This window comes from Sturnus vulgaris, chromosome 3, assembly GCF_052056855.1.
Source record: "Sturnus vulgaris isolate bStuVul1 chromosome 3, bStuVul1.hap1, whole genome shotgun sequence".
Taxonomy (NCBI): domain Eukaryota; kingdom Metazoa; phylum Chordata; class Aves; order Passeriformes; family Sturnidae; genus Sturnus; species Sturnus vulgaris.
In genome coordinates this window covers 26,568,699-26,583,129 of record NC_142245.1, presented here as the reverse complement: position 1 = coordinate 26,583,129, position 14,431 = coordinate 26,568,699, and the positions used below count along the sequence as shown (strand labels likewise).

The 14,431-nt window shown below is 39.9% G+C and overlaps 1 protein-coding gene across 3 annotated transcripts in view; it reads left to right on the top strand.

Moving 5' to 3' along the window:
- The first annotated feature begins 1,145 nt into the window (after window positions 1-1,145).
- The window catches only part of THADA (THADA armadillo repeat containing), a 151,692-nt gene continuing 138,406 nt past the window's right edge, over window positions 1,146-14,431 (top strand). Inside the window, exons 1-15 of one of the 3 annotated variants that reach the window (XM_088161232.1) lie at window positions 1,146-1,187; window positions 2,454-2,549; window positions 3,758-3,852; window positions 4,258-4,388; window positions 5,126-5,274; window positions 5,412-5,444; window positions 5,911-5,959; window positions 6,811-7,001; window positions 7,659-7,753; window positions 8,019-8,239; window positions 9,186-9,877; window positions 10,491-10,642; window positions 10,778-10,933; window positions 12,027-12,149; window positions 13,031-13,154. In XM_088161232.1, coding sequence (XP_088017358.1) covers window positions 2,474-2,549; window positions 3,758-3,852; window positions 4,258-4,388; window positions 5,126-5,274; window positions 5,412-5,444; window positions 5,911-5,959; window positions 6,811-7,001; window positions 7,659-7,753; window positions 8,019-8,239; window positions 9,186-9,877; window positions 10,491-10,642; window positions 10,778-10,933; window positions 12,027-12,149; window positions 13,031-13,154 — 2,287 coding nt within the window. In that variant the 5' untranslated portion in view covers window positions 1,146-1,187; window positions 2,454-2,473. Of the gene's footprint in view, window positions 1,188-1,572; window positions 2,550-3,757; window positions 3,853-4,257; window positions 4,389-5,125; window positions 5,275-5,411; window positions 5,445-5,910; window positions 5,960-6,810; window positions 7,002-7,658; window positions 7,754-8,018; window positions 8,240-9,185; window positions 9,878-10,490; window positions 10,643-10,777; window positions 10,934-12,026; window positions 12,150-13,030; window positions 13,155-14,431 lie in introns of those variants that run through there. The other 2 variants (XM_014883146.2, XM_088161233.1) reach the window with 2 other exon arrangements.

The window sequence follows — 14,431 nt, the reverse complement described above, 5'->3', positions numbered from 1 at the left end:
CTGGGTTTGGTTCATAATTTTACAATTTTAGAAAATGAGGAAGTGGTGGCAAATTAGGGACTGCTGGAAAGGATCAAGAGATATGGTTATGAGGAAACAAATGGAGCACGCTTTTAAAATGAAGTTTATTGGATTTTTGTGAGGCGTGTAGTCAAGCCTCTTTCTGCTCCTTAGAAAAAAAGTTTGTGACTAGAGCAGCTTGATTCAAAATAGCATTTGCTTCCTCTGGTTCTGAAATGTGGTTGGCTCTGGAGAAAGGCTGACCAACCACTGTGTGCAGCAAAGGCACAGATTAGGCTCTGAAAAATACAGCATCCATTTAATTTAAATCTGGCTGAGGACATTCAGGAACTGAGGAGGAGGAGTAGCTTCGCGGCAAGAAACACAAGCTAAGGCCATCATGGGATACGTCAAAGTTACTACCAATTTTTTCCAAAATTGAGAATACATTTAAAATAAGGAAAGATAGTCTTGTCTTACAAAGTCCAGTGATTCTGGAGTGAGTCCAGAATCTGGTGAAGGGTCTGGAGCACACATTCTATGAGGAGCCACTGAGGGAGACAAGGTTGTTTACCCAGGAGGCAAGGGAGGCTCAGGGGCGGCATTTTCAGTCTCTAGAGCTGCCTGGAAGGAGGCCGTAGCCAGGTGGGTGTCGGCCCTTTCTCCCAGGAAACTAAAGGTAGGACAAGAGGACACAGCCTTAAGCTGTACGGGGGAGGTTCAGGCTGGACATTAGGAAACATTGCTTCACAGAATGGGTGACTAGACATTGGGATGGGCTGCTCAGGGAGGTGGTGGTGGAGTCACCATCCCTGGAGGTGTTTAAAGAAACACTGCATGTGGCACTCGGTGCCACGGTCTGGTTCCATGGTGGCGGTGATCGGTCACGGGCTGGACGCGATGATCTCAGAGGGATTTTCCAACCTGATCAATTCTGTGATTCGGTGGCTCACGCCGGTTCATCTAGGACAAGTATTTGCCAAGGAAAGGCGGCCCCGCCGCGCAGCACCACCGGGACCGCGGCCCTGCGGGCGCTCCGAGGCCCCGCGCGGTGCCGGCGTGAGGCGGTGCCGGGGCCGCGGCAGGGCCGGGCCGGGCCGGGCCGGGGGCGGGGAGCGCCGCGGTTGGCGGCGGCCGGCACGTGGTGGGGCGGGGTGCGGGCACCGGGAAGGGACGCGGCGCCGCGGGTGAGGGTCCGCTCGGGTGCGGGGCGGGCGGTGTTCCCTGGGTGCTTCTCTTGCGTGCTGCTGTGCCGTTCTGTTTGCGTTCCCAGGCGGGCGCCGCCATGCTCCGGGCCCGCGCTGCCGCCGGGGCGAGGGAGGCCCCGGGCGGGTGCCTGAGGCGGAGGTGGCGTGGCCCGGCCTGGCCCGGCCTGGCTCGGCCCGGGGTCCATCCGAGCGCTCGGTGCGGCCGTGGACGCGCGGTTGTTGGGGCGGGGGGCGCGGAGCACCCGCGGGCAGCGGGGCCCGGCTCTGCCCTGCCCTGCCCTGCCCGTGAGCGCCCGGAGGCGCTGGGGGCGGCCGCGGTGGGTGCCACAGCCGGGCCAGGACAAGGGAGCTGGAGAGCTTGCCAGAGTGTAGGAGGATGTGCAGAGGAGGCGCAAACAAGATGTGGCCGGTCTCTATTCCGTGGTGCCCGGCGGCTGGTCAGGGGGCTGTGGGTCCAAACTGAAACATGGGCTGGTCTCTGAGACCATCAGAAGCACTAGGTGTGGAATGAAGGTGGCCGAGCACTGCGCAGATGGTCCAGAGAGGATGTGGGGTCTCCATCCTTGGAAACATTCAGAAGATATCTGGACATGGGCCTGGGTAGGCTGGCTGCAGGTGGCCCAGCTTTAGCGGGAGGCTGGTCCAGATGGGCTCCAAAGGCTCCTTCCCACCTCAGCTGTTCCACGATAACGTAGTTTCAAGTCAGTGAAACTGCGGTGTATAATAAATCACCATTGCTATTCGGAAAAGTAGTTGCTATTTGTACATCCATAGTAGCAGAGCCGTTCGGTTTGCTGCACAGTTCTTACTTGACATTAATTCAAGTTGAATGAGTTTTGAACAGTAAAACTCAGCAAGGGAAGCTTTGTGGCATTAATTCCTTGCTCCTGCATGATGTTTCCAAACGGTAATCTAGGATCATGTCACAGACTATGCAACAAGTGCAGTGAAAACTCCAGTGAGACAGTAAGTCATGCATAAAGCAATTCCCCTTTTCTGTTGCTTCCATTTTGCATCGTGAAGTTTGGGTGAGTTTTGGATGAAAGGCTGGAAATAGTTGAAGTTGTTAAAATCAAAGAGAGCAATTTCCTTCAGAAAAATTACACTGATAATGCAACAAATATTGTTTCAAGAGAGTAGGACAGTGGAAAGACCATTAGTGTAAGAACTGTTTGCAATTATGTTTTTAAAATCATGTGACCTGCTGTTTTGACTTTTTGCTTTATTATTTGTTTTTTTAAGCAGGAATTTCTTAATCAGCTAAAATGGTTTTAAAGAAGAAGAAGGAGATTCAGGTGGATGCATTTGTTCTTGATCATCATCAGCTTGAAAAACTTGAGAGTAAGTCGGGTGTTTCTTTCGAACTAATGTGTGAATTCTTGCCTGGAGTAGTTATTGAAACTGATCTTTTTTTGCTTGTTATGTTTTATTTCTAGTGGTTTTGCTTTGTGACTTTTAGGTGTGTTTGCTGTGCTGTGGTTTGTTTTTATTTTGTAATGACAATGACTTGTTGGCAGGGTAAAAAAAATCCTTTAGAGCATTATTGCTTTGGTTTGAAAACTCCTTACTTTGTTTTATCTGTGGTGTGAAGGTAGTATAAGGTCCTACTTGTAATCCTACTTATAGGCCTGTAATTCAGTGATATTTGATGTGTTAGCCTTAATATGTGGGATAACACTGAATTTCCAAGAGTCACAGAATGATTGAGGTTGGAAGGGTTCTCTGGTTTCCCAGTCTTTGTGTTTTCTGTAGTTAATCTGTTTTAAAGCTTTTGTTCAGATGGTGTTTTGTGGGGATTTTTTGTTGGTTTGATGAGAGAAACTTATTTACTGTAAAAAACCTGAAACAAAGTAATACAAGATTGTTTTACTTAAGTTACTATGAGGGAGCACTGGTGAGGTCCCACCTGGATTGCTGTGTCCAGTTCTTGGCCCCCTAGTACGAGAGTAAGGACATATTGGAGAGACTCCAGCTAAGGGCTAAGATGATGAAGGGCCTGGAGCATCCCTCCTATGAAGAAAGCCTGGGAGAGCTGAGACTCTTTGGCCTGGTGAAGAGCAATGTGTAAAAAATACCTGAAGGGAGGACATAAGGGAGGCAGAGCCAGTGTGTTTTCTGTACTGAATAGTGATAGGACAGGAAGGCACAGACACAAACTGAAACACGAAAGATTCCCTCTAAATATCTATATTAATGTGAGGGTGACTGCAGACTGGCACAGCTTCAGTAGGGCAGTCAGGGTGTCTCCAGCCTTGGAGGTATTCCGAAGCCACCTGGCCATGGTCCTGAGCAGCCAGCTCCAGGTGACTCTATTTGAGCAGTGGGGTTGGACGAGATGACTCCCAGAGGTCCCTTATTGTTGTGTTCCAGTGAAACTGATTTTTTAAGGTGTTGTTAGGTGACTTAAGGGTTTCTGCCACTAGTGGCTGTACTAGAACTGGAAAAAGCCCTAAGAATCAAGCAGTAATTTCTTCTTCTTATAAATTATGTGTTATTTGTACTGCTTATTGTAATTACTTTATTAAAAGGTCCTCTTCTTCGAAATATAGGGTTTTCAAAAGCTGAAGAGCAAAATCTGGCATCTCTGCTTCTGCACGGTGCACAGCTGAGAAATGGCATCCAGCAGATCCAGTGTATTAAACAGGTTCGGTTTCACTGTTGTTAGTGTGGCTTTTGGTAACTGAGAGTGTGTCCTGTGCACTGTTAATGGCAAATACAGCTCTAAAATAAACCTTTAATGTTCTGTACATTCCTGGAAACACAGAAAAAGCAATTGCACATGTCTTGGGTAGAAATGTAGTTCTAGTATGTAATTAGAAGGGCCACAGTTAATGAACATGTTAAAGTGACACCAAGTTTCCTATTTTGTATGTATTTGTTTGTTTGTCTTTAGAGATGCTTTTGGAACATTATTTAAACTTGAAACTCAAGGGGAAATGGTAAAGAAGGGACAGTTTTGCACCATATACATGGATGAGAGGGAAATCTGTCACTGTTAAAAATGATATATCCAGAGGTTTTTGTTCATCATGTGTTCTTTTGATTATAGATTGTGCCATTGGTGAAGCAGATGGATCAGAACTCTGCAGGTGATCCCATGGTTAAAGCTTGTTTGGATGTTTTGGGAGAGATGTATTTTTCACTGGGTATAAAGAATCCTTTGAAGAAAGTATTAGCAAGGTAAAAGATGGAATAGTTAGCCTTTAGTTTTTCAAAATGCTTTCCTTATCTATAAGTCAGTAATTTGTCATTCACTATAAATTGCTGCAATTTAATTACTGAAAATTTTCAGTACTTAATATGCATAAGTGCATATGTACTGTTTTCCTTTCTGAGTTAAAAATTTTAATTATAAATAACATCTCATTGGATAAATAACTTCGAAGTGAGGAATTGTTTAGGCCGTTTCATTATTGGAAAGACAAGGTAGTGTGTAATTAGCAGTTTGAACTTTAAAATCCAATGTTAGAATATAAATTTAAAACAATCTCAGCTTTGACAAGAGAAGACAATTCAGAGGAATCCTAGCTAAATTGTGGTTTCTTGTGCCTATAAACTTTTTTTGTTGCACAATTATTGCTGTATTTCTTTAGTGAATTTCTTATAGCATTAGCATTTTCTAGGAACTGGTGCTGAGCTGCCTTCCTTTCTATATCTGAAAGCATTCACTGTCCTGCTGAGATGCAGGGCTTCCATCCTGGATTTGGTTGAAGCCACTCAAAGCTGTGCACCCCTCTGACAGGTTTTCTAGCTGCAAGCTGAGAATGTTCATGTTAATTTTAAAACAGATGATGCTTTCATGCAGGAAGAAGCATCTGCCTGTGTACTGGAGTTTTAGCTGACATGGATTTTGGTGCAGTGGATGTTACGACACCTCAGGAAAAGCAAACTAAATGTGCTGTTTCTTCATATTGTAGTTCACTGAATGGTCTTCCTGGACATTTGATGATGTCAGCTGTGCAAAGCTTTGTGTGCTGCCTTCGGGAAGAACTGAAAACCACAGATGTGTATTTATACAGAAAAGTACTGGACAACCTTGCTTCCTGTATGGAGGACTTCAGTTTAGGTACAGGTGACATCAAATGTCTTCTGGTTAAACTTGCTCAGCACTGGTACCACACCTGACAGTAATGTTTGCAGTTATGTAAAATAGGTAGTGCTGGCTAGTACTCTGTACTTAAAATGTATTTTCTTTTCCTCTAGGTAGAGCCTGTATTAAGAACCTGTTTCAAGAAGGTAAAGTCACACTTACAGTGAAATATGCTTCACTGTGGGTTATTGAGTGAGGGGTGTGTGTGGAGAAGTGGCATAAAGTAGGCATGAGGATCTATTAGATCTGATTTCCTCCTGGTTAATTTTCAATAAACTAGTATCCTGAAGTTGTACTTTTTTGTGAGAGACAAGACTTCAATTTATACCTTTAATTTCCAGGGGTCAGTTTTGCCTTACTGGGCAACCCTGATGCTGAGTACCAGTGAGCAGTTCTGGTAGGGAGAGTCAGTATCTCACAGGATTGGGCCAATTTTAGCATTGCTTGTGTTTGTCTATACTGAAATAACTGTTTAATTTGTTGGTGGAATGGAAGAATCACCCCTGTATGGATAACTATTCACTGTAGCTGGGTATGTGTGATTACTTTGCTGGAAATTTTCTGCTCTATTTCTTTTAGAAAGTAAATTTATACCATACTTCTTTTCACTAGTTCTTCAGTTTCTGCAGAAGGTGCTGCTTGACATACAGGAAGAAAACAGGCAAGTGACTTTAACAGAAGCTCTACTTTATCTAGTTTTATTTGATTCTTGCAAGATAATTTGGTTTGGTTTAAAATACCACTTTGGTAGCCATACATTGATGAAAGATGGGAATATCATTTTACAGTGATGCAGATTTTAAATAAAAACCGATTAGTTTTGTTTCTTTTGTGGCAATATGGTAAGAGAGGTAAGGCACTGATGCTGTTAGAGCTGCTGCTAAGGGAGGCCTTTGAGTTGAGGTTTTGCTTTCTCAATTATGACTGAACAGTGTAATTAATAGATGTAAAATTTGGGTAGATTAAAAGTCTTTCATGTTCCATGTGTGTTTAATTCAGTGTTGATATACTTGACATTTTCCAGCATTTAATGAACTGAGGCTTCTTCACTGTAGTCTCTCATTCTGTACTGAGAGGAGAAGGGCACTTAATGAAGTATTTTGTGCACTGAAAGTTTAGATATTTTCTGTCTTCATGTTAGAAGAAGTCCAATCATAGAAATATCCTATGGAGGAACTATTTGAAAAATTAGAAAAGAGCAGCAGTGCATTCTGTTCGTCTGTTTGGAAAAGTTCGGGTCTGCTCAGGCAGAATCATATGAATGAAAGTTTGTCACAGGAACCTCCAGAAAATGTAGCAGAATTTCTCATTTTTGTTTGTTAACTTCATTTTAACAAACTAGCCTTGAGTCTGCTCCTTGTTCTCCTATAGTTACGTATATGATCAACTTAAGCAATAAATTAATTTTTATCATTAATTCTATCTAAAGTTGGCAGAATATGGTTTTCTAGGGATGGTGAGGAATGGTTTTAATTTGCTTTTTGTGTGCTTGCTTGTCTCTTTCTCTCACAGAAAGAATCATGGAAATCGTATTGTTCAGACTCAGCTGATGCACGATTTACTGATAGCCATTAAAGTTTCAATGATGCTTGTACAAAAATTGCAAGAAAATATCCAGGGAAGTCTTTGGAAACACAGTGAATCTTTTGTTTGGCAAAGTATGTGTAGTTTACTGAAAAGTTCCACAAACTTCCTAATGGATGGTAAGTTTAGTAACATTCAAACCCTAATATTTTTATTAACTTGTTGTCTTTGTAGTAAACAACCTGTATGTATAAAAACTTAGTTTAGCTAGCATGGAAATTGAACTACGAGATTAATGGGAGTAGGAGCAGTACTTGGTTTTTTGGTGAGCTGTGATTTGTAGATTGCAGTTCTAGAGTGTACAGTTTAATTGTAACTTGTCCCACTACAAAAACCAAGATTAATGCTGTTATTAATAATTCAAAAACTAACAGAAATGCTTTTGAGTCACCAAATGTTTGTGCCTATCAGAAGCACCGACACCTCTATGAAATACACTGTCAGAACTATTTATGGGCACACCATAACTAACAGTGTTTTCTTCTCATACAGACTTTTTATGTAGTAGAATTTAAGACATGTCAGTAGTGTCTGCTACAACTCGCCTTACCTTAATGTACAGTCCTGTGTTTTCTTCTGCTAAAGGTACTAGCAGTTCCTTATTACACTGGAGGATAAAGTTATTAATATTTGCTATCCAGGGCGACACTACAGATTTGTGATGATACAACTACAAGTAGTGTAGCAAAATCCAATATCATCTTTTATAATTTTCCTACGTAGTTCTAGCACACAGTGTTTGCTACATTCTAATGTAAAATGTCTCTGCTGTGTAGCAACGCTCCTGCAGACTGTTCAGACTACCTCAGGACTGGCTGTTATTCTCTTTACCAGAGCCATGTATGAACCAGTTGAGGAATTGCCTTCATTGGTAAGTGTATTTCTTGGCTGAAGACTGTGCAATGTCGTGGTGTTACCCTGTGCTATCAGTGTTCTTGGGAGGCTTTGCTGGTGCAGATTCCAGGGCTTGCCAGCCTCTCTGTCAGCCCTTACCTGGAGTATAATTCTGCTCTCCTTGCTATATGAAGTAATAAGACTTGGGTTTTGAATTTGAGAAACAGTATTTACAAGAAATCTCTTCAGATCTTCTAAGCCATGCACAAAACAAGTTTTCTGCTGTGCTTTTGGTATTCCAGATCAGTGACTTGCTCCTTGGGACAATGGAACACTCGGGTGTGCCGGCATGGTTTGTGAGGAACTGTGGGGTTCTGTGCACGGCAGAGCTCCCGGACTCGGTGCTGCTCTTCCTTTGCCATGGAGCGCTGGCTATGCTGGATTGGAGAAGTGGCAGCATGGGGGAAAATGGAGAGAAACTATTATTAGATATTGCATCAGTCTTATTGTCTTTGAGTTCACAGTAAGTTTGTGTTCTAATCTGTCTTGTTTCATGTTTGGGGAGAGAGGTTTATCTTTTTAATTCTGTTTTTGCATGACCCCGGTGCAATATCTCTGATGTTTTCAGTGTAATGATACTAGGTTTTGCCACACATCATGCAATTTTTTCAAGATGTTCATAAAAACTCTGTAAACTTGAAAAATATAATGGCATTGCATATGTAGTTCTAAGTTTCAGTTTTTCTTGCATGCTAAAATTTTGTTTTCTAACATTAATGGGACAAATGTATCAATTCCTTTATGGTAAGGTGTATCAGTTCTTATGTAGACAGATAAACTTCAGTTTCAGGACATCACGTCCTCTCCTTCTGAAAGTTCAGAGGAAAGCAAAGTGTGCCAGTGAGGGTGATACTTGAAGTAAGATGAGTTTTAGTTGTTTTTTTCTGTCTGCAAGCATTGACTGCTTGCATCTAAGGGCCCACCAGCACTATTGGGTTGGAGATTAAAACAGTCCAACATTTGATTATGCTTGGAGGTCAGTTTCGTGATTTTGTTTTTGCACATAGGATACTCAGTTTTGATGGTTTTATATGGCAATGAAAAGTTTTCCTTATATTTTCAAGAAGCATGCAACAACATAATGCTGCTGAAATGTTAGCAGGTGCACAGAAGTTTTTTTTTGTTTGTTTTATTGTTGTGGGGCTTGTATGGTTTCTTTTCCCGTTTGTTGGGAGGTTTAGCTGCAACCACTTAATAGCAAATGAGGTAACTAAGCATGTATTTGGCAACATCCGGTTGATCCCTTCTGTTTTCATTCCTTTTCCTCCATGAATGGCTTGTGTTTCCTAACTTGTTTTCATGTAAGGTAAATGAATGTGATGAATAGTTATTCTTAAATACAAAATGTATTTGTTTAAAATACTGATAAATGAAAATAATGAACTTTTTTGTGTTTTTCTTTTTAAAAGGTTAAAAGAATCCAGTGTGGCAACATCTTTGTCTAGAATCCTTGCTATTTGGACTAATTCAGCACTGGCTGCCCTTGTTTCAGGCTCTCCAGATCTAAAAATCAAACTTAATGGCAACTCTGATACAATTGGGAGGCTGCTGGAATACATTTATACACACTGGGACCATCCTCTGGATGCCATCAGACACCAAACCAGATTGATTTTCAAGAATCTTCTTCAGATACACCAAACCACCATTACTGGATCCAATGGAAAATCAGACCCTTTCTTTGAAAGGCTGATAAAGCATTTACTGAGCTTGGATTGGCATGTAAAAGGGAAATATGCTTCTCTTGGCTGTCTGGTGGAATGTGTGGGCACTGAAAATATACTGCAGTTGGACAGAACAATTCCAGTACAAATCCTGGATGTGATGAGTGATCAGTCTCTTGCCCCTTATGCTAGTGATCTTCTGGAAACCATGTTTACAAATCACAAGGCCCATTTTACTCTGAGTTTTCAGGAAGGCTCCTGGATTGACCAGTGGCACAACATCTGGGTTTCTCCTCTTCTGGTAATACTCTGTGAAGGGAACCATGACCAAACTACTTACATAATAGATTACTATTTACCAAAATTGCTCAAATGTAATCCTGACAGTCTGAGCTACATGATAAGAATTCTTCAGGCCTCTGCAGATGCTAATCTGGGTAAGAAAATAAAGTTTGTATTTGTATTAAAGAAAAATCTTAGCTTTGTGTTTTCTGGTTTATTATTATTATTGTTAGAATTAATTTGGGCGAAAAACTCCTGGTGGCTATTATTGCTATTAGTATTTCAAAGTGAAAGTCATAATAATCGTTAAGTGTCTCCTTGAGCCATGAGCAAAATCCTTCTATGGTTGCCTTATGGTTCTCTTTACCAAGGTTTGTTAAATTTCTATATTGTCTACTAGTTTGTTTTGTTTTTTTTTTTTTTAATTTCATAAACAGGTGCGTCCAGTAACATGTTTTTTCTTGTAAATGTGTGGATACAAGACTTATGATTCTCTTGTTTTGAAGTAATTTAGTGACCTAAATAATGGCTTGTGAGACCTCACAAGGTATTTTTTTCATGTGACATATTTGAGATGAAGCCTTTTGGGAACCAGGTGATTTAGAACTAGTTTAATTATAGCAGCAATGTCTTTTGGGATTTATGGAGTAGAAATAAAAGGGGATGGGTCATGTGTTGAAAGTATTGGGAGTTTCTGACAAGCACTGCGAATAGAACGTTGCTTGTGTTAATCAAACATTAATTATTACTGTTTTTCATTTTCTTTAGGTTCTTGTAGTACTAGAGGAGCTCTTGGAGCATTAATGGCATGCTTGAGAACAGCCAGGGCTCATGGACACCTGGAACTTTCAAATATCATGAGCAGTGGTCTTGTATCCACTGAGTGTATAAAACAGGGTCTCGTTCATCAACACAGCCAGGTAAAGGGACAAACATTTATGTATCCTTAATTAGGATCAAAGCAATTATTATAATTTAACTGTGTTGTATTAAAACAAAGGTGTCATCATAGTTGTCAGTAACTCTTTTGTGGTGAACTTTTAAATATCTTTCAGGTTTGCATTGATGCTTTAGGTTTACTTTGTGAAACCCATCGTACTACAGAAATTGTGTCTCTGGAAGAAATGCAACTAATTCAATTTTTTATGATGTACAACTTGAACAACCAGTCTCCTTCCATAAGGCAACAGATCGTATCTCTGCTGAGAAAGGTAATTTCATACTAAGAGCAATGCCTAATGTGCCTCTTAGTTATAAAACCATTTAAAAAGAAATAATGAGCATGTTATAAAGTTGCTCGTTGGAAAGAGTAGAAGCTCTAAGACCAGGACTATGCTTTATGTATTACCCAACTGGATGGTGTTAAGTCATGACAGCCAAGGATGGCTTAAACAAAATATTAAGTGGCAGAGGCATGGTAATTTCATGGATGATGGTGGGTGCTGCTTGACCTGTCAGCTCCTGCACACTTTGCTAACAGCAAAGCAATGTGCCCTGGAGTCAGCAGTGAACCTTGTGTTGCCTTTTCTTGGGTCTAAGGCTGTGCTTACACAGACTTGTCACACCTCAGTAAAATTCAGTCACATCATCACCCTTGGAAACCTGACCGGGAAAACAAAGTGGAGGAATGTTCAACATGATGTGGCTGTGCCGTTACAGTCTGCAGGGAATGAGTCTCTCCATCTGGTGGAAGTTGCCAAGGTCACATGTAGCTCATGGTAGAGAAATGAGGGACCACATACGTATAAAGAACATCTTGGAAGATGTTTATGGCAAAAGAAGGCCATGTGGAAGGAGAAAATAATTCATTTGAAAAGGGGGAGAAATGAGGGAATCGGTGCAGACTGAGGAGCATGAGATGGAAAAGTCGTGCTAAATGGGAGTGTGATAAGAAAGGAAATATTTATGGGTGGTAAAAGAGGTGGAGGAAGCACTTTTGATGTGAGTCAAATTCTAAGAGACACTGAGGCTACAGAAATTACCTGCATTGAGTTTTTTTATAGATGAACACAGTTCCACAGAAAATGAGGTAAGAGGAGAAGGCTTGGCATGAATTTAAGGAGGGAGATAGAAGAAGGTGTTGGAGGTATAGAGGGAGGAGAGGAAAAATTGGTCACAAAAGAGATAGGAAGCAAAACCTTGGGTTTGGAGTGAGGAGGGAGAGATCTGTTCTGTGTTACATGGTATGCAAGCTTCCTAAAAATTACAAGCAGTATGATTTGGAAAATAAGCTGAAAATGTGCCTTTCCCTTATTTCACTGTCAATGGTTCTTGTCTCACCTATGTTTTCTTTTGTTTTAAAAGTTATTTTGCAGGATACAAGAAAGTTCTCAAGTGCTTTATAAATTGGAGCAAAATAAAACCAAACAAGAGTTAGTTGAGAACTTAACTAGAGCACCTCCTTTGAGGATTTTGCAGCAATACAAAGTAAGTAGACTGCTAGAGATGCAGGTAATAGAGGTGGGATAGCATTTCTGAGAGTTCATTGTTCCTGAACACCACTGGGTGAGTTAGGCTCTGTGTGTGTGTTAGGCAATAGTTCAGTGCAGAAGAAGAAAACTTGTGAAGCCAAACAGTGCTGAGGAGCTTGTCCACTGTGATGGACTTGTGCAAGTTTATTTTGACTGAATATAGTGTTGTTGATGCCCATTGGTATTTGGAGGGTGTCCTTAAGGTAAATTTTGTTTGAAACCAATACGGGTTATTTTATGAGGAATTGCTCTGTGATGTGCATTAAGTGAGGAATGGCTGGAGATGTACCCTCAATCAAAAGAAAAAGAAAAAAAATGTCTTGTCATCTGTTGGCCATTTAGTAGTGAGCTTTAAATAATGTGTGTTATTTGGACTTCAAATAGAGATCAGTTGAGCTTCAGTCTTTTTCTCCAGAATAATCTGTGTGAGAGAATGAATGCGAAGAGCTTAAGCATGAGGACTTCTTTTGTGTTGGTCCTTTTTATCCTATTTAAAGGCTCACATCATCATTATCTTTGTGTCAAGGAACTCAGTTTCTTGAGTTCTCCTGTTCTCAGTCAGCTGATTTTCATGATTTGATACAGTGGCTATCTTTTTGTGGGGATGGGGAAGGAAACTGTTGTATTGAAAAACCCAAATGATTGTCCAGTCATCACTGTACTCTAAGAAACAAGAAACTCTGTATTGTGAATGTTGGCCTCCTATTTTTCCAAAATTAACTGTGAGGTCATAATTTTTGGGGTAAAGCAGAATGTCCTGAATTCAGTTATTTAAGCTTTTGTTTGTAGGGCAGCAAGTAAGCAGTCTTTATTTTTTCCTTTTTTTTTTTCCTCCAGGATTTCATGTCATCTGTATGTGCCAGACTTTTTGAGGTATTGTTTCCTGGTTCATCACACCCAACCAGGTTTTCTGCACTAAGTATTTTGGAATCAATAGCAGAAATATTTTCTGTTCCAAAAGGTAAGAAATCTAATTTATAGACTTTAATAGACTGTAGGAATGGAAGGTATTGAAGTTTCTTTTATGCCAGCTAGTCAGTTTTCTGTCAAAGTAAAAGGCTATTAGTGCTTAACTTCTATGCCATTTGCTAGGTTGCTTTTGTTTTACCTCAAGGGAGGATAATAAGTTTTATTGGAGAAAGGAACGTTGAAGTAAATGCAAATAATTAATGCCTGTGGCATATCTTCTACAAATTTGGATTTTCTTGCATAGCCTGTTTTTTAGGAAGATTATTTTTATTATGAGGAAAACTTCTGGACAAATTTCAATGTATTTGGTAACTTCACTCCTTTTTCCTGCACATATATGTTGATAGCTTGAAATGCTGAATTCACAAAAACTCTTGATTGAAAAAGATTGCATATCCTCATGATACTATGCTAAATAAAAACCAGTTTTATCGTCCAGTTAATGATGATGTGCTGGTGTTATTTTAAGTTTTCTTCATGATTTTATGACAATCTTAATTCAAGAAGTATTTGTTAGAGCCTTGGAATATTGATATTCTTGCTAAATCTTGTCTTTGGATCGTATGGCCAACATAAAAATGTTTCAATCCTAAATTGTAACACTTTTCTTTAAAGAAATGAGTTGTCTAAGATTAAAGTTGATTTTGAGAGGGAATAACAAAATGCCATCTTGCTAAATAATTTCTAAAACCCCCTTGATAAATGAACACATTAATGTTATTACAAATAGTATATTGTTATGGCTTTTTTAAAAAAGAGGAAGTTATCCTCAGTTGTTTATAATAGCAGCTGAGGATTTTATAAATTAGACATTACTTCTATAAAGATGATTCAGCTGTTGTGTTCTGTGCTGTATTATGGTGCAGTTGTTGACATCCTAAAATTTCTGCCTTCTTTGCAGAATTAAGTCACCAGAATTCACAACTCATTTATATCTAAATTCAAACCAAAATAAATGGTAATGGCTCACATTTTAAGGGATTATTCCTATGACAAAATAATTCAAAACACACTGAAGCTTTCAACTTCTTTTTTGAAAGGAATTATTTTGTAATATTACATACTTACAGGAAAAGAGTTTTTAAGCAAAACTAAAAGATTCTTTTTAATGCTTAATTGAAAAGGAGTAAATGGATTATGTTTTTGACAATAAGTTATCTTCTATATTACTAAGAGTAATTTTAAAAACAAGGTAAGCTTTGTTCCTAAAAGTGGTAAATATGGTCTTTTAAGACTTATTAAGAGAAGTAATATTAAAATAATAATTTA